Source organism: Limulus polyphemus, unplaced genomic scaffold (genome assembly GCF_000517525.1).
Source record: "Limulus polyphemus unplaced genomic scaffold, Limulus_polyphemus-2.1.2 Scaffold6698, whole genome shotgun sequence".
In the NCBI taxonomy this organism is placed as follows: Eukaryota; Metazoa; Arthropoda; class Merostomata; order Xiphosura; family Limulidae; genus Limulus; species Limulus polyphemus.
The window spans coordinates 6,100-19,510 of NW_013672308.1; the positions used below are offsets into that span (position 1 = coordinate 6,100).

At 32.5% G+C, this 13,411-nt stretch overlaps 1 protein-coding gene across 1 annotated transcript in view; it reads right to left on the minus strand.

Annotated features, from left to right (window-relative positions):
• The window catches only part of LOC106473981 (polycomb protein Sfmbt-like), a gene marked incomplete at its 3' end in the record, with an annotated part of 40,586 nt that overhangs the window by 4,642 nt on the left and 22,533 nt on the right, over nt 1-13,411 (minus strand). Inside the window, exons 7-9 of the mRNA XM_022402365.1 lie at nt 12,866-12,995; nt 11,430-11,564; nt 10,069-10,157 (exon numbers count right to left, since the gene is read on the minus strand). Coding sequence (XP_022258073.1) covers nt 10,069-10,157; nt 11,430-11,564; nt 12,866-12,995 — 354 coding nt within the window. The remainder of the gene's footprint in view (nt 1-10,068; nt 10,158-11,429; nt 11,565-12,865; nt 12,996-13,411) is intronic.

The following is a 13,411-nucleotide window of genomic DNA, read 5'->3' on the forward strand; positions in this document are numbered from 1 at the left end:
GAGTAGCCCAAGAGTTGGCGGTGGGTGGTGATGACTAGCTGCCTTAGGGACGGCTAGCGCAGATAGCCCTCGTGTAGCTTTGCGCGAAATTCCAAAACAAACAATTATAGATGAAGGAACAATTTTTTTTATTTCAAAGTAATGAAAAAGAACTTTCAAATGTTGATCTAATGTAAAGAAAGCCCTGTTTGATGGAGTTTCATTATATATTGTGTAGCATCTATAATAGAAGAAGAAAGAGTAAAAAAAGTGACAAGTAACGATTATGGTCGTCAGTGTATTTGTTAAAGTAAAGGAAGTGCGTATCTGACAGCCTGTTCCAAACAGTTTGATAACTTTCTTGTAACTTGGTAAGTGAAAGGACAAATCCTTTATAATCTGAAACTCTCCTTCTATAACATAAGATTAGGCGCAAGGAAATTCTCGAGGGTAAAACAAACTGCTTGGAAGCGATTATTCGTGCTAGGCACATTTAATTTACTTTATTGTCTTACTGTAAAGATTATAAAGTACAATTATCCGAAATCCTTTGTTCTAGTCATGTTCAAGATGATGGTCAAGTAAGACATTTGCTTGAGCAACTTAAACCCGTTACCGCATAAGCTTTTATACCCCGTGCACACACAAATCAGTGGGAGAATTATGTTGTAAAAGAACAACTTAAATTCACTACAGATTCGGTATTGGGACCCTCACATAAGTATATCTGCACGTGTATCTTTGTTTTTCAATTCAAAAAGTAGTAGCTATTTTTAAAATTATATATGCAATTTCGCTATTAAAACAATTATGACCAATTTTACCTATTGAAGCTTTGCAGTACGCGAGTATTTAGAACATGCAGAGTAGTGTGCAAATTTATTAGAACATCCTTTTGTTTCTGTAGTTTAGATTTTCTGTGCCTCTGAAATACAACCATTATAATTTGAATTGTTGGAAAATGAGAAATTTGTTGATCTTCCATCTTGATTCATGACTTTAATATGTTATTCATTTTATTAATTAGTAATTTAAACGAAACACATAGCCACTAATAGATAAGTGCAGAATACTTTTTTACAAGTCGTTCAAGATCTCTGATTTCAATACAAAGCGATGCAACTTTGTCACACATGATTGTCTCTATTTTATGTACCAGATGTCACTGAAAAAAAAAGTGATTTTCATATTCTGACTTTTTCAAGTAGGTATGTAAGGTATTAATTTCTTCTTCTTCTTTTTTTAACACTATCGTCCAGTTCAGCTTATATAGTGTGATGTTGACATTAGGATGCTGAAATAGAGACTTAACACATTTTCACAGAATCAGAGTCAAATCTTTATATTATGCTGGTTAGAGCTTAAAGGAATAATTCTAAAAGACCTCGGCTGTTCACCAAGTTCTGTCATGTACATTGGATTGGACAGACACAAGGAAAACGGTTCTTTAATATCAGACAAGACAGGGGACGGAGAAAATAGTTCACTAAAAGAGTTACTAAATATCTAAAAAAAACTCACTAAAAGAGTTATTAAATATCTAAAAAGCTCACTAAAAGAGTTACTAAATATCTAAAAAACTCACTAAAAGAGTTACCAAATATCTAAAAAACTCACTAAAAGAGTTACCAAATATCTAAAAAAGCTCACTAAAAGTGTTACCAAATATCTAAAAAAGCTCACTAAAAGTGTCACCAAATATCTAAAAAAGCTCACTAAAAGTGTCACCAAATATCTAAAAAAGCTCACTAAAAGAGTTACTAAATATCTTAACATCAAATATTTGCGTACGGATAAGTTTAGAGAAGCACTGTCTCAAGAACACTGCATAAATGTAGTGTTTGGGGAAGAGTAGCAGCAAGAAAGTTATCACTGCGCAAAGAAAATATAACTATCTTTTGAGAACGAACATATATTTTAGTCTTTGGAAAATTGTGACAAGGTGTTTTGGATATACTTGTCTTAAGTTGAACCACTTGGATCCGACTGGCTTGTATATGTTGATGAGTTAATGAGAGGATGGAGAATGAGTGCTTTGTGCCAACGGTCAAACATATAGAAGGATCTGTGTTGGTTTAGGTTACAATAACTGCGAATGGTGTTGGCCATCTTCACAAAATTGATGGATTAATGAATCAGCATAAATACCACGGTGCATCAGCTCATCATTCTATACCATTTGAAAAGAAGCCGATTGTGTATAATGTAATATTACAAGAAGATCACGACCCCAAACATACTCCCAAAAATGTCGTACTTACTAGGCAAAGAAAGAAAGCTCATTTCTCCAGCGAATGGGATGCCACCATAAAGTAAGGATCTGAATCCCATTGAGTCCTCCTCTGGTACAGCGACTTACGGACTTACAACGCAAAAATCCTTGGTTTAATTCACCGCGATATACTCAACATATAGTTTCATGTGGCTTTTGCTCTAAAACAAAACAAACAATCTCGTTGAACAAATCTGGGATACTTCATGATCGACAAAAGTATCAATTGTACTGAAGTCTCGGAACACAACCTCAATAAAAATGAATCAAAGTACACCAGAGACTTCAGGAAAATGCGTAGACAGTGCATTTAAGATACCAAGTTGGTTGATGACAAAGGTGGCCACAGAACACAATAACGTTATGGAAAGTTAAATATGTTATTTGTATTTATATTTCTAGTTTTCAACAATTACAATTTAATTCACTATTTTGTGCATAAGGCACGGATAGAACTCAGTATTTCGAACCTAGCAAGCCTTTTCATAATTATGGACGGCAGAAGACAACCGTTGTCTCTTTACCATAAATACAAATACAGATTTGTATGTGAAATTCATAAAATGACAGTTGTTGAGGTGTTCTAATAAATTGTGCACTCCCTATTCAATATTTCCTTTTTAGTTGGTTGGATATATCAGACATGAAGTGTAAGTTATTACATTTCAGGTTATCTTCCATATTTGTATTTATTTCCAAGCAGGCGACAAGAGCTATTGGTTGAAAACAAATGCTTACAAGAATCTTGCTTTCTGACGTCAATATTGATTCTCAGAAAAACGGGCGGGTAATATCTATTGTCAGTGACCTCGTTATTTATATTTAAAATAACCAGGCGATATATATATTTCAAATTTGTCATATTAAAAAGAAACTTATGTTAAAGGTCTCATCCCTTATCATAAATCAAATAAACTGACGTCTGCTGTCAAACCTTGTCTTTTCAAGTTATGTTTTTCCAATGCTCGAAAAGCGTAAATTATAGCTATATCAACAGGAAATTAAACATCATTATTTCTGGGGATACTAGTATATCGAGAAAATGTATTGCCTTCGTTCTTATATTTGTTTTTCACCCGGAACCACAAACAAATATTTTTATTTTTATTATTATGATCTATCTATCCATATAATAACTCTTTGTTTTACAGTTTTTATAGTATTGTAGTTCATCATACGTTTCAGTTTATAAGTTAGTATGTGTTGGTACTACTTACAAGATGTTGTATCAGATGTTTATAAACTACAAACTTCTGTGTTTTTCTCATTACGTTACCGTGTTTCTACGTGTTAGTTACCGTGTTTTTATCATTTTGTTTACCAACTTTAAATTTCCTTCTTTCGGTGAGTTGGTTATAAATCATTATACCGTGTTTTTATCATATGTTTTCTATCCATTATACCATGTTTTTATAATATGTATACCAACTTTAACTCGCCTTGTTTCGGTGAGTTGGTTATAAATCATTATACCGTGTTTTTATCATATGTTTTCTATCCATTATACCATGTTTTTATAATATGTATACCAACTTTAACTCGCCTTGTTTCGGTGAGTTGGTTATAAATCATTATACCGTGTTTTTATCATATGTTTTCTATCCATTATACCATGTTTTTATAATATGTATACCAACTTTAACTCGCCTTGTTTCGGTGAGTTGGTTATAAATCATTCTACTGTGTGTTTGGCAGAAGCCTAAAAATGTACTTCCCGTCTTGTGTTTACTTGTATGTTTCGTTTACCGAGTTTTTATATATTGATCTTTACAAACAGTAATCAAGTCTGGTGTACCAAAATTAAAACTGCTGAACTAGGATTGAAGATGAAATACGGTTAACGCCATGCAGGTTCGGTTTGTTTACCGATTTAATCTGTACCTAAACTTAAAACTGCTGAACTGGGATTAAAGATAAAATACGGTTAACGCCATGCAGGTTGTTTGTTTACCGATTTGATCTTTGTGTAGTCAAAGATTTGTCAACATCTCTTAAAAACAAATTTCACGATTTGAACATCTAACAAAATTCTGGAAATTTGCAGTTTGTGAATATTTCCAGAACAGTGCTAGATCAAGGTTTCTAAACACCAGATATATAATGTAATAATATATGAAGCTAATGCAAAGGCACAATACTAAATGCACGAAAAAATATATTTGTTAAAGCAGCTAATATTGGGTAAGTAGGAAAAACGTTACTTACAATTAAAATCAACATTTCAGTCGGTTTACCGGAGAACATTTTGAACCAATGGTGGTTCAAGGCTTATTATATGTGCAACTAAAGAACTTTCTTCAACATTCTTAGCCGCGCATAGCGGCTCATAGAACGGCTCTGAGTTTTTTTTTGTTTTTTATTTAAGTACAAACTTTTAGCTCATAGCTCTGTCATCTATTGACCGATTTGAGATATAATTACAGTTTCGCATTCAGGAGGTCAAACCCTTTAGATCGACGTATTTAACCACGCCGAAGATCACATTGATTAATTTACTCTAATACTGGGCCCAGCATGGCCAGGTGGATAGAGGGTCGCGGGTTCGAATCCCCATCACACCAAACATGCTCGCCCTTTCAGTCGTGGGGGCGTTATAATGTGATGATCAATCCCACTATTCGTTGGTAAAAGAGTAGCCTAAGAGTTGGCGGCGGGTGGTGATGACTAGCTTCCTTCTCTCTAGTCTTACACTGCTAAGTTAGGGACGGCTAGCGCATATAGCCCTCGTGTAGCTTTGCGCGAAATTCAAAACAAACAAACAATACTCTAATCTTGCCTAAAAGAATTTCAAGTGCCGCGGCTGTTGATGACTCCCTCTTGTTATACCTTAAAAACTCTTCAGAACCTTCAGAAGATAAACCAGCGTGAGCGTACTGCATTGTTTCATTAGTTCATAAGAACAGCAGTAAAATGTTATTATCTGTCATGATATATCCATAATAGATATATCTTTTATTAGGGGGAAAAACTTTTTCGTTACAAGAAATTGTCGAGATATGCATAATTACGTTACTCAATGGGCTGTTTGCGCTTCGTTCATTTCGGGGAATCGAACTTCAGCTTTTAGCATTTATTTCCGTAAACTTACAGCTAACCCATTAGGGGTCACTAGGGTCCCGTGGGCTTTTCCCTTTCTTTTTTTTTTTTCTTTTATTTTTAGTATAAAGCTTGTGTACTCCAGAAGGCGCAGTTTTTCTTCTCAAGGCCTGATTATGTTTAAAGGTTTCCAAGGTCAAAGTATACGTGATGCAGGAAATAAGTATACATGGATATGGTTATTAACCTTTAACCATAACCTTTAAAATTATTCTAGTGTACTCTCTTGTTAAATTCAAATTAGCAAATTATTTCGTGTATTTTAATAAATTACTTGGTGATGTTGTGTTTTGTTTGATTGGATATCGCACGGGGGTTTGTACAAATAATTGTGCATTTCGTAGTGTAAATATTAAAGTGCGTTAAGTGTGAGTACACACACAGAGAGAAACAAAAAGTCGGGAATTAAATCTTTGTCTTGCATGTCCATCTTGTAGAAGCTGTTTGCTCACTGTATTTGCCTGACAGTTCACAATAGTAGGATATAAGAAACTGTGACAGAAATGCAGCAGAAAAAGTAATAGGATTATAACAGTGGATGTAAAAGAAGTTTTGAGATACAATATTTCTTATAAATTTGATTCACTACTACAGTGTGTTAGTAGATGATGCTTTGTTGCCCTACAAACACTTCAGCATACAGCTAAGTTCAATATAATGAGAAGATCGAATCACCCATTTGGTTCTCACTCTTGTTTTGTTGTAAATGTATCATAACTGTTGGGTAGTTGTCCTGTGTCGGTTAAATGTATTCCGTTCATTTTATATAGCTGTGAGACTATACATTATTTGTGTAGAAGAAAGATAAATCTGGAACAGATAAACTTGTTTGTTGGGAAGCTAGTTTGTTAGAATGTGGTATTTAATGTTGTCTAATACCTTGAAATTGTGAACTATTTTACTAGGCAGTACTAATTACCAAATATATGCAGTTTCAATGAGACAGTGTTATTAGGTCTGTTGATCACTATTAATCAAAGTGGGTAATAAGCAGTGCTCGTGTGGTCTGGTTCACAGCATTGTAAAGTACCTTACAAAAACCACTATTATAAAATAATATCAATGGTCTTCATTTCATTCTTATGGAGTCAGGCAACTGATAATAAATCACATGATTTAAAAGTAAATGATTGGTCATTTAGTCATAAGCTTTTTATAATCTCACCTATTCTTGTCTCAGTTGTTATTTTGAAATGAGTCATAAAGTTTAGTGCTTCAAATTGTTTTTGAGCTACATGGCTAAACTTCAAAGAGAACATTTGGGCGTTTTACTTATGTAGAGACACCGGACGAATATAAGTTGCACAATTAAAAAAGTCTTTTACGAATTGGTTACAAGTGTATAAGCGGCCTTAGCAGAAAGTTATACCGCTTCCAAACAGATGGTGTTGTTGATCGGACACCTCAATAAATAAATAAAATCCATGGCACAAGCAGTTGACTATTCTTTGTTGTTTCTGGCTTGTTGTAACCGTACCGATTCCGAGACTGAATCATATGTTCGCAGCCGCAACTGACGTCGTGTCAGTGTACAGGTAGTTAGCAACAATTGGTATTGGACGTATAGTTATTATTATTTTTATTTTTTTTTGCAAATGAGTTGGGCTTCATCTGATGCGAGATAACGGGAATTTACTGAATTGGAGAGGATTAGATATTCAACTTTTTTTTTTCATTCATGAACACCATTCCATATAGCGACTAGCAGTGCTGGGAATATAATGCTAACAGGAAAAAAAATTAGCAGAAGCACCAACCTGTACATCCTGTGGAATGAAACCATTAATGTCACATTTTATGCCCCTTTATGTTGCATTTAGCTCACATCAGCCTATTGGATGATTTAGGCCATCCCTACTTTTTAAAAGTGGTTAACAATTTTCATTAGGAAAAGGAAATTGGTACGATGGTGGCTTATCATCACCGATCTTCAATCTAATCGAGAATGTATAGAATACTTCTGAAAGTCACGTCACATCCTGTCAAGTGTCTCCCCTCACTAAATAAGCTCTGAGATTTTTTTTTCAGAGAAATGGTTGAGGACACCTCAGGGCCTTATTCACAGACTGAACTTAAACATTCAATATCGATACCAAGCTGACAGTTTTGTTTCTGATAAATATACCTATTATGGAAGTGCTATGTCACAAACTATAATGATGTAAAACTAACACCTATACCTAATGTTCACTGATGAGCATTGACTGAATTACAGGATAACATGAGCTACATGCTCACCAAGTAATTTACATATTCAAAGGGCAATAAAACTATAAAATTTAAATAGAAACAGATGTATACTGTTATAAGCTTTAAGCTATTTATGATAAACAAATGTAGTTTCTTCTTACAATTTGAAATCATTCTAGAATGAAAAAAAAAAGAGTAATTTAGATTTATTTTGTATTTCTTTATGGTTACAAGATCAGTGAAATTACCTGAATGTGTATAGAATTATAGTAGAGAAAATAACAGATAAAATATAAAGTTTAAGTGAAAAAAAAATGCTTAAAATTTATTTAGGAAGTTTTAGAAACTACACAAATGAAATTTGAAAATTTTCAGACAATGAAAAGTATTTCTTCTAATCTTAATCTGAAAATCACTTTGCATTCGGAGCAGTCAACACTTTTACTCCGTATATTCATGAAAAAATAATTCATTAAAAATTCTAAGTTTTTGTCTTAATGCTTACTGAAAGTGTGCAAAATTTCGATATGACGCACAAAACATGTTAGAAGTTATAGTATGGAAACTATAAAGGTCAATCTGGGGTCATGAACTCAGCCGAGCCCATAGTGAAAGTGTTAAAATGCATGGTCATCTGATAGAGCAAGACTATTTTAAGATAGCATTTCAACCTCTGTATTTATATGATAACCAGAGAAAGTACCCATCTTTGCTCGGGTAATAAGGTTGATATATTCTAGATGACTATGTCAGTGTGTGTATTCTGAACCTATTTTAGCATCCCACAGGTGGACATAGTCTTCAATAGTTTCTATTGGTTTATGCAAATGAATCGCAGCCTTACTGTTTTAATTTTGGCATCATTACGATTTTAGTGACGGGAGTGCAAGAGGGCCATGAAACCTTGTAAGTGTAGGGGATGTTGGTATGATTTAAAGAAATTAATAAATAAGCCTAAAGTAAAGACATAGTGTGAGATAATGTAGCCTAGAGTCAAGTGCATAAAATTTATTATAAAAGTAAAAATATCGATTCAATTTTAAACTTACATCTTTTCTGAGTTAAGGTATTTTCTGTTATATCCCCCAACATTTTTAATAAAAAAACAAACCTCTTTAATCAACAGAGACCCTAAATTAAGAAATCAATAAATATTTTTCCAGTTTTGTTGTTTATACATTTCATTTTATACTTTCAGTACATAGACTATCAACAATATTAGGTTATACTTTTGTTGCCAAGCAACATGACAAAGCCATTGTTAGAATGCATTGTTACCGAAATGCACTGGCTTTTCTATACATTAGAAGTTGTTAATCTAACTGATATACTACAGGGTATACTATGGGGTGGTTGTTGGATATACAAAACTGTTTGGTGTAAGCATTATTATTTAATTTATTTTGTGACATAATATTTAATGATTATTTACTTTTCATAAAAAGAGAGTTAAAAGCAATTATTTTAAAGGTGATAGTTATGACAAGTTTGGTTGCATAATTCAGTAAGAGTGATACATTGTGTTGTTGATGCCAAGTTACTCAAGTCTTCAGTATATTTATCTTTACATTAAGTGAGTATTGTTACTTAAGTAAAGTTTGAGGCCTTAGTGAACAATGTATAAATATAACAGACCAAGCGAGTGCAAGTAAAGTTCAGTCAGAAAAAAAGTTGGAAAACGTGAAGTTAGCCGGCATGCAAGTGACTAGCCTTAACAGGCTATATTTTAAAGTGAATTTCACAGTTTAATAGAGATAAGAAGAATAATTTGTCTTGTCATAAGGTGTTCTAAAGTAATTAAACCTACCTGTGTGGACATTGACAAAAAGGAGACAATTATACACAGTTCCAGATACAACTGTGGTAACCCATGGTGTAACACAAGTGAATTATTCACTGATACTATTGTCATAAGAGTAGAGAAAAATAATTTATCTTGTCAATTGGATTCTAAAGTAATTGGATCGGCCAGTGTGGACTTTTGACAAGAAAAGGGAATTATTTAGGACTGTGATATCCTATAGTGTAAAGAATTTTTGTACATATGTTTGAATTGTTTTGAATACATATTATTTTAAAACAAGTGGATTGTGTGCTATCCATTTATTGTTCTAATATATCAACAACAAGTCAGAGACACCTACTGTAGAAAATTCCAAGCCCATATTCAAAAACCTGGCATTGGTAGTACTTGCCTCATCATCTTCAACGGGCAATATGTTTGTGGTTAAAAGCACGTCTGTCTGTGATTTCTATTTGTAATATAAGGAACCACTTCTTGTCTACGTGGATTTTAGCTAGCTTCTCATTAAAAATATGTGCATGCACATGTTCATGGATAAGTAATAATATCCAGGTGTACATCCTCAGGGCCCACTTAGTATGGGTGCTAAATTTCAGGTTTCAAGGTTCTTTCCTTGTGGAGCTATGGGAGTCACACACACACACACTCCCTTTTATTATTATAGATTTAAAGATATTTTAGAGCTGGTAGTTTTTCTAATAAGGGTTCATCATTTTATAAAGCATACCTTGGCATGGAAATTTGAGGGGAGAGTCCTAGCTCCTGTTAGCCTCTTCACCAAGAACTCCTTCCAATCAGCATGTTTATGTTCAATGGCTAGTGGAAAAGAATGTTTATAATGAAGAAAATCAAAACCTTAATTATCTGGTTACTTTAAAAATTGAAGTTTCATAAATTGTTGTCATAAGTAGTTTTATAAAATACATGCAAATTTATGGAAAAAATAAAAAAAGATTTTCATTACTTTGCAAAGAAGAAAGCTCAAAATTACACAAAAATATTTTAACAAAATGGCAGTGTAACCCTATCAAGACAGGCAGGGTGTAGTTGTGTCACCACTTTGTTTTTTTCCCTCACTTAAAATGTTTAACCCAATTGCATGAAATTTGGTGTACACTTTCTGCACAATATGCAATTTGTGCTTGAAAAAAATTATAAATTCAAATTTGTATCATATTTTAGGTTATACAAGTTTGTTTTAAGGTGCTGTTTTTAAAAATAAACATAAAAAAATATCTTTTTTTTATTGCATGTCTAAAATCATTTAAATGTATCCAACTGTTATTTCTTCAATAAAACTATAACTGTGCTTCTTTGATCTAATAACTGTTTACTCATTTTCTCATCTATTGACACAACATTCCACATACAAAGAAAATTACTGAATATTTTCATGGATATGCTTTTTACTTTTTATCCGTTCTTATTTTTATTATTTCTTTAAATCATTTAACAACTTGTCAGTGTCTACTGCTATCTTTTTTTTTCCTTCTGCCAGCAAGCTGACAACATGCTTGTACCATTATGAATGTACACTGCTACTGCTTGGATAAAATGCAGATTATAGCAATATCATACTGATTGTACACAGAATCTAATATCAGTACATATAAATTTATAATGTTGATCACTTGATTTCAATGCTCTTACCAAATACATATTTTAAGATTTGTTAATTAGGCTCCTAATTCCACTGTAACTTGGTTTTTACTGCCTAATGAAGTTGTCTGCTCAATACGTTTCACAAAATAATTAGAAAAAGTTTCCATTTAGATATGTCAATTTGTTCTTTATTATAATTTACCCAAGTTTTCAGGCCATTGGTTACAGGTGTGTTGTATAACTATATAGTATACACTTATGTCATGTAGTAACTTTTATTTCATTATGAATTTTAAATTTACAAAATATATACCGAGGTTCAATGGTTATTATCCTTTTATGTTTGAAGTGCCTGTGTTCGATATATAGTTTCATTTCCGAATTATTAATTTTTATGAATGCAAATGCAGAAGTGACAAAAATAATTCAATCAAGCTAAAAAGAGTTAATACTTTTTGGTATGCTAAACCATCATAATGCACTTACTTTTAGGTGGAATTAGTGGCTTTCCTTGGGATGCACACCAGCCAACTGGGTGGATGGATTCTAAACACAGATTTACCCAGAAGTCTTTGCTATCATCAAGACCAAATCCTTCATAACGAAGCAAAGCCATGTAGCCTACAAATCAAAACACTTTCTCTCTTAGCACCTTCTTTACTCATTTTCTTCAACCTATTTTAACAAATTAGAATAATTCTAAGGCTAAATAAATAATACCAATTATAACACATCTTTATGTTTTTAGTGATAAAAATCTTGTAACAAAGCAACATTTAATTCGTGTTTGTCTCTGCAGAGAGACATTTTGCTTTTCTATTGTTTCTTCTTCTCCTTCTTCCATACACTTTTCAAACAACTGTTATTCCTTCATATCTTGGTGGATTGACTTGAAATTAGTAGGGTTATACCATAGTCCAATACACTCAGACACCTTTTTTTTTCATTTGTGTGATTTAGGCCTTTTTAAAGATTTTACGGGGTTAAAGGTAAAAAAATCCAAAAATGTATATTTTTGGCTCCTGTGTAGTCACTCTTACAGCAATCAAGAAGAAAACTGGCACAAATATAAATTTTCCTGCACCCAAAAAAATTTGGATTTCTCCATTTTTGAGCTCAAAAAAAAAAAATCATAATTTTGAAGTTTTGGGTCAATTACTTAGTTGTATTTTGACCAGTTTACATGGATACAAATACACTTTTCTATAGGTCCCACAAACTAATAAACAAAAATGGTGGACTTCACCATTTTCAGTAATTATAGGGAATTTGGTACAAAGATACTTTCTACAGGTCCCAAACAGATATATATAGACAATTTTGAAATTTTTTGTCTTTTGCTTAATTTTTCAGCAAGGAAAGCACAATTTGGGGTTTTCATGAACTACTCATGTTAATGTCAACCAACTTACATGGAATTTGGTAAAAAGATACCTTCTTACAGGTCCCAAGCAGTGACATAGACAATCTTCAATTTCTCTATATTTTTTTAATTTTTCTGGTGTTAAAATTGGCCATGTTGGGATTGCATGAAGATATTCTGCATTTGCTTGCATATGTTTTTTTTTTAGTTTTTTACTTATATTTTATAATGCGAAGAAATTTAATTCTAAAAAAGCAATGGAGAATTCTAACAGGATTCAATTACGACATATTTAACATTATTTAAAATTACTTTAAGTTAAATGAGAAAAACTTAGCATTAAAATGGCATTGGTGAGGGCTTTTAAAATCATATTTACTAATGACCTAAAGGATAATTTTCTCACAATTTAGTTAAGTACAGTTTCAGGCAAATGACTAACTTTCATGATGCTGGATGTTAAACATTCCACCAATTTTTAATTAATCAGGCAACAATGAATCAAAAGGTTGTGTGTACATTCTTATCTTTATATTATGCTAAAATTTCATTAACTCACCAGCTATTTTTACAACACTTGCAATCCAGTAAAAACTTGGAAAAAGGTTTCCAAAATTATCGCAATCTCTATTTTCCACTTCTATCTTCATTCCAACAGTAATGTTATCCCAGCAATCTGCTAATGCCACCTTCAGTCAGACAGATCATTTAGTTTAACAATTGAGTACAAAAAATATGGTCAAGCATTTTTGGTTAGTGCAAACATTGATCAAACAATACATAAGAATAAGCCCAAGAATAATTTTGTTAAATTAACCCGTTTTTTTTTTCCACTTTTTATACTTAGAAGATATGTTATTCTACCAAACTTATATTTAACCCTATCGTCACAGGTACCCTTTACTGCACATGACACAAGGTTTTAGTGTTTCACATTCAAAATGTTATTAAACCACTTTATTTTTTCTTATAGCAATTAGAATAGCATAAAATCTTAGCTAATAATCCATGTTTTAATGGTATACAAGTTTTAAGTTCTTAATTCTACACGGTAATATTTAAAAATATCCTGAATTTCCACTAGTGTGACCCACATGACATTTTG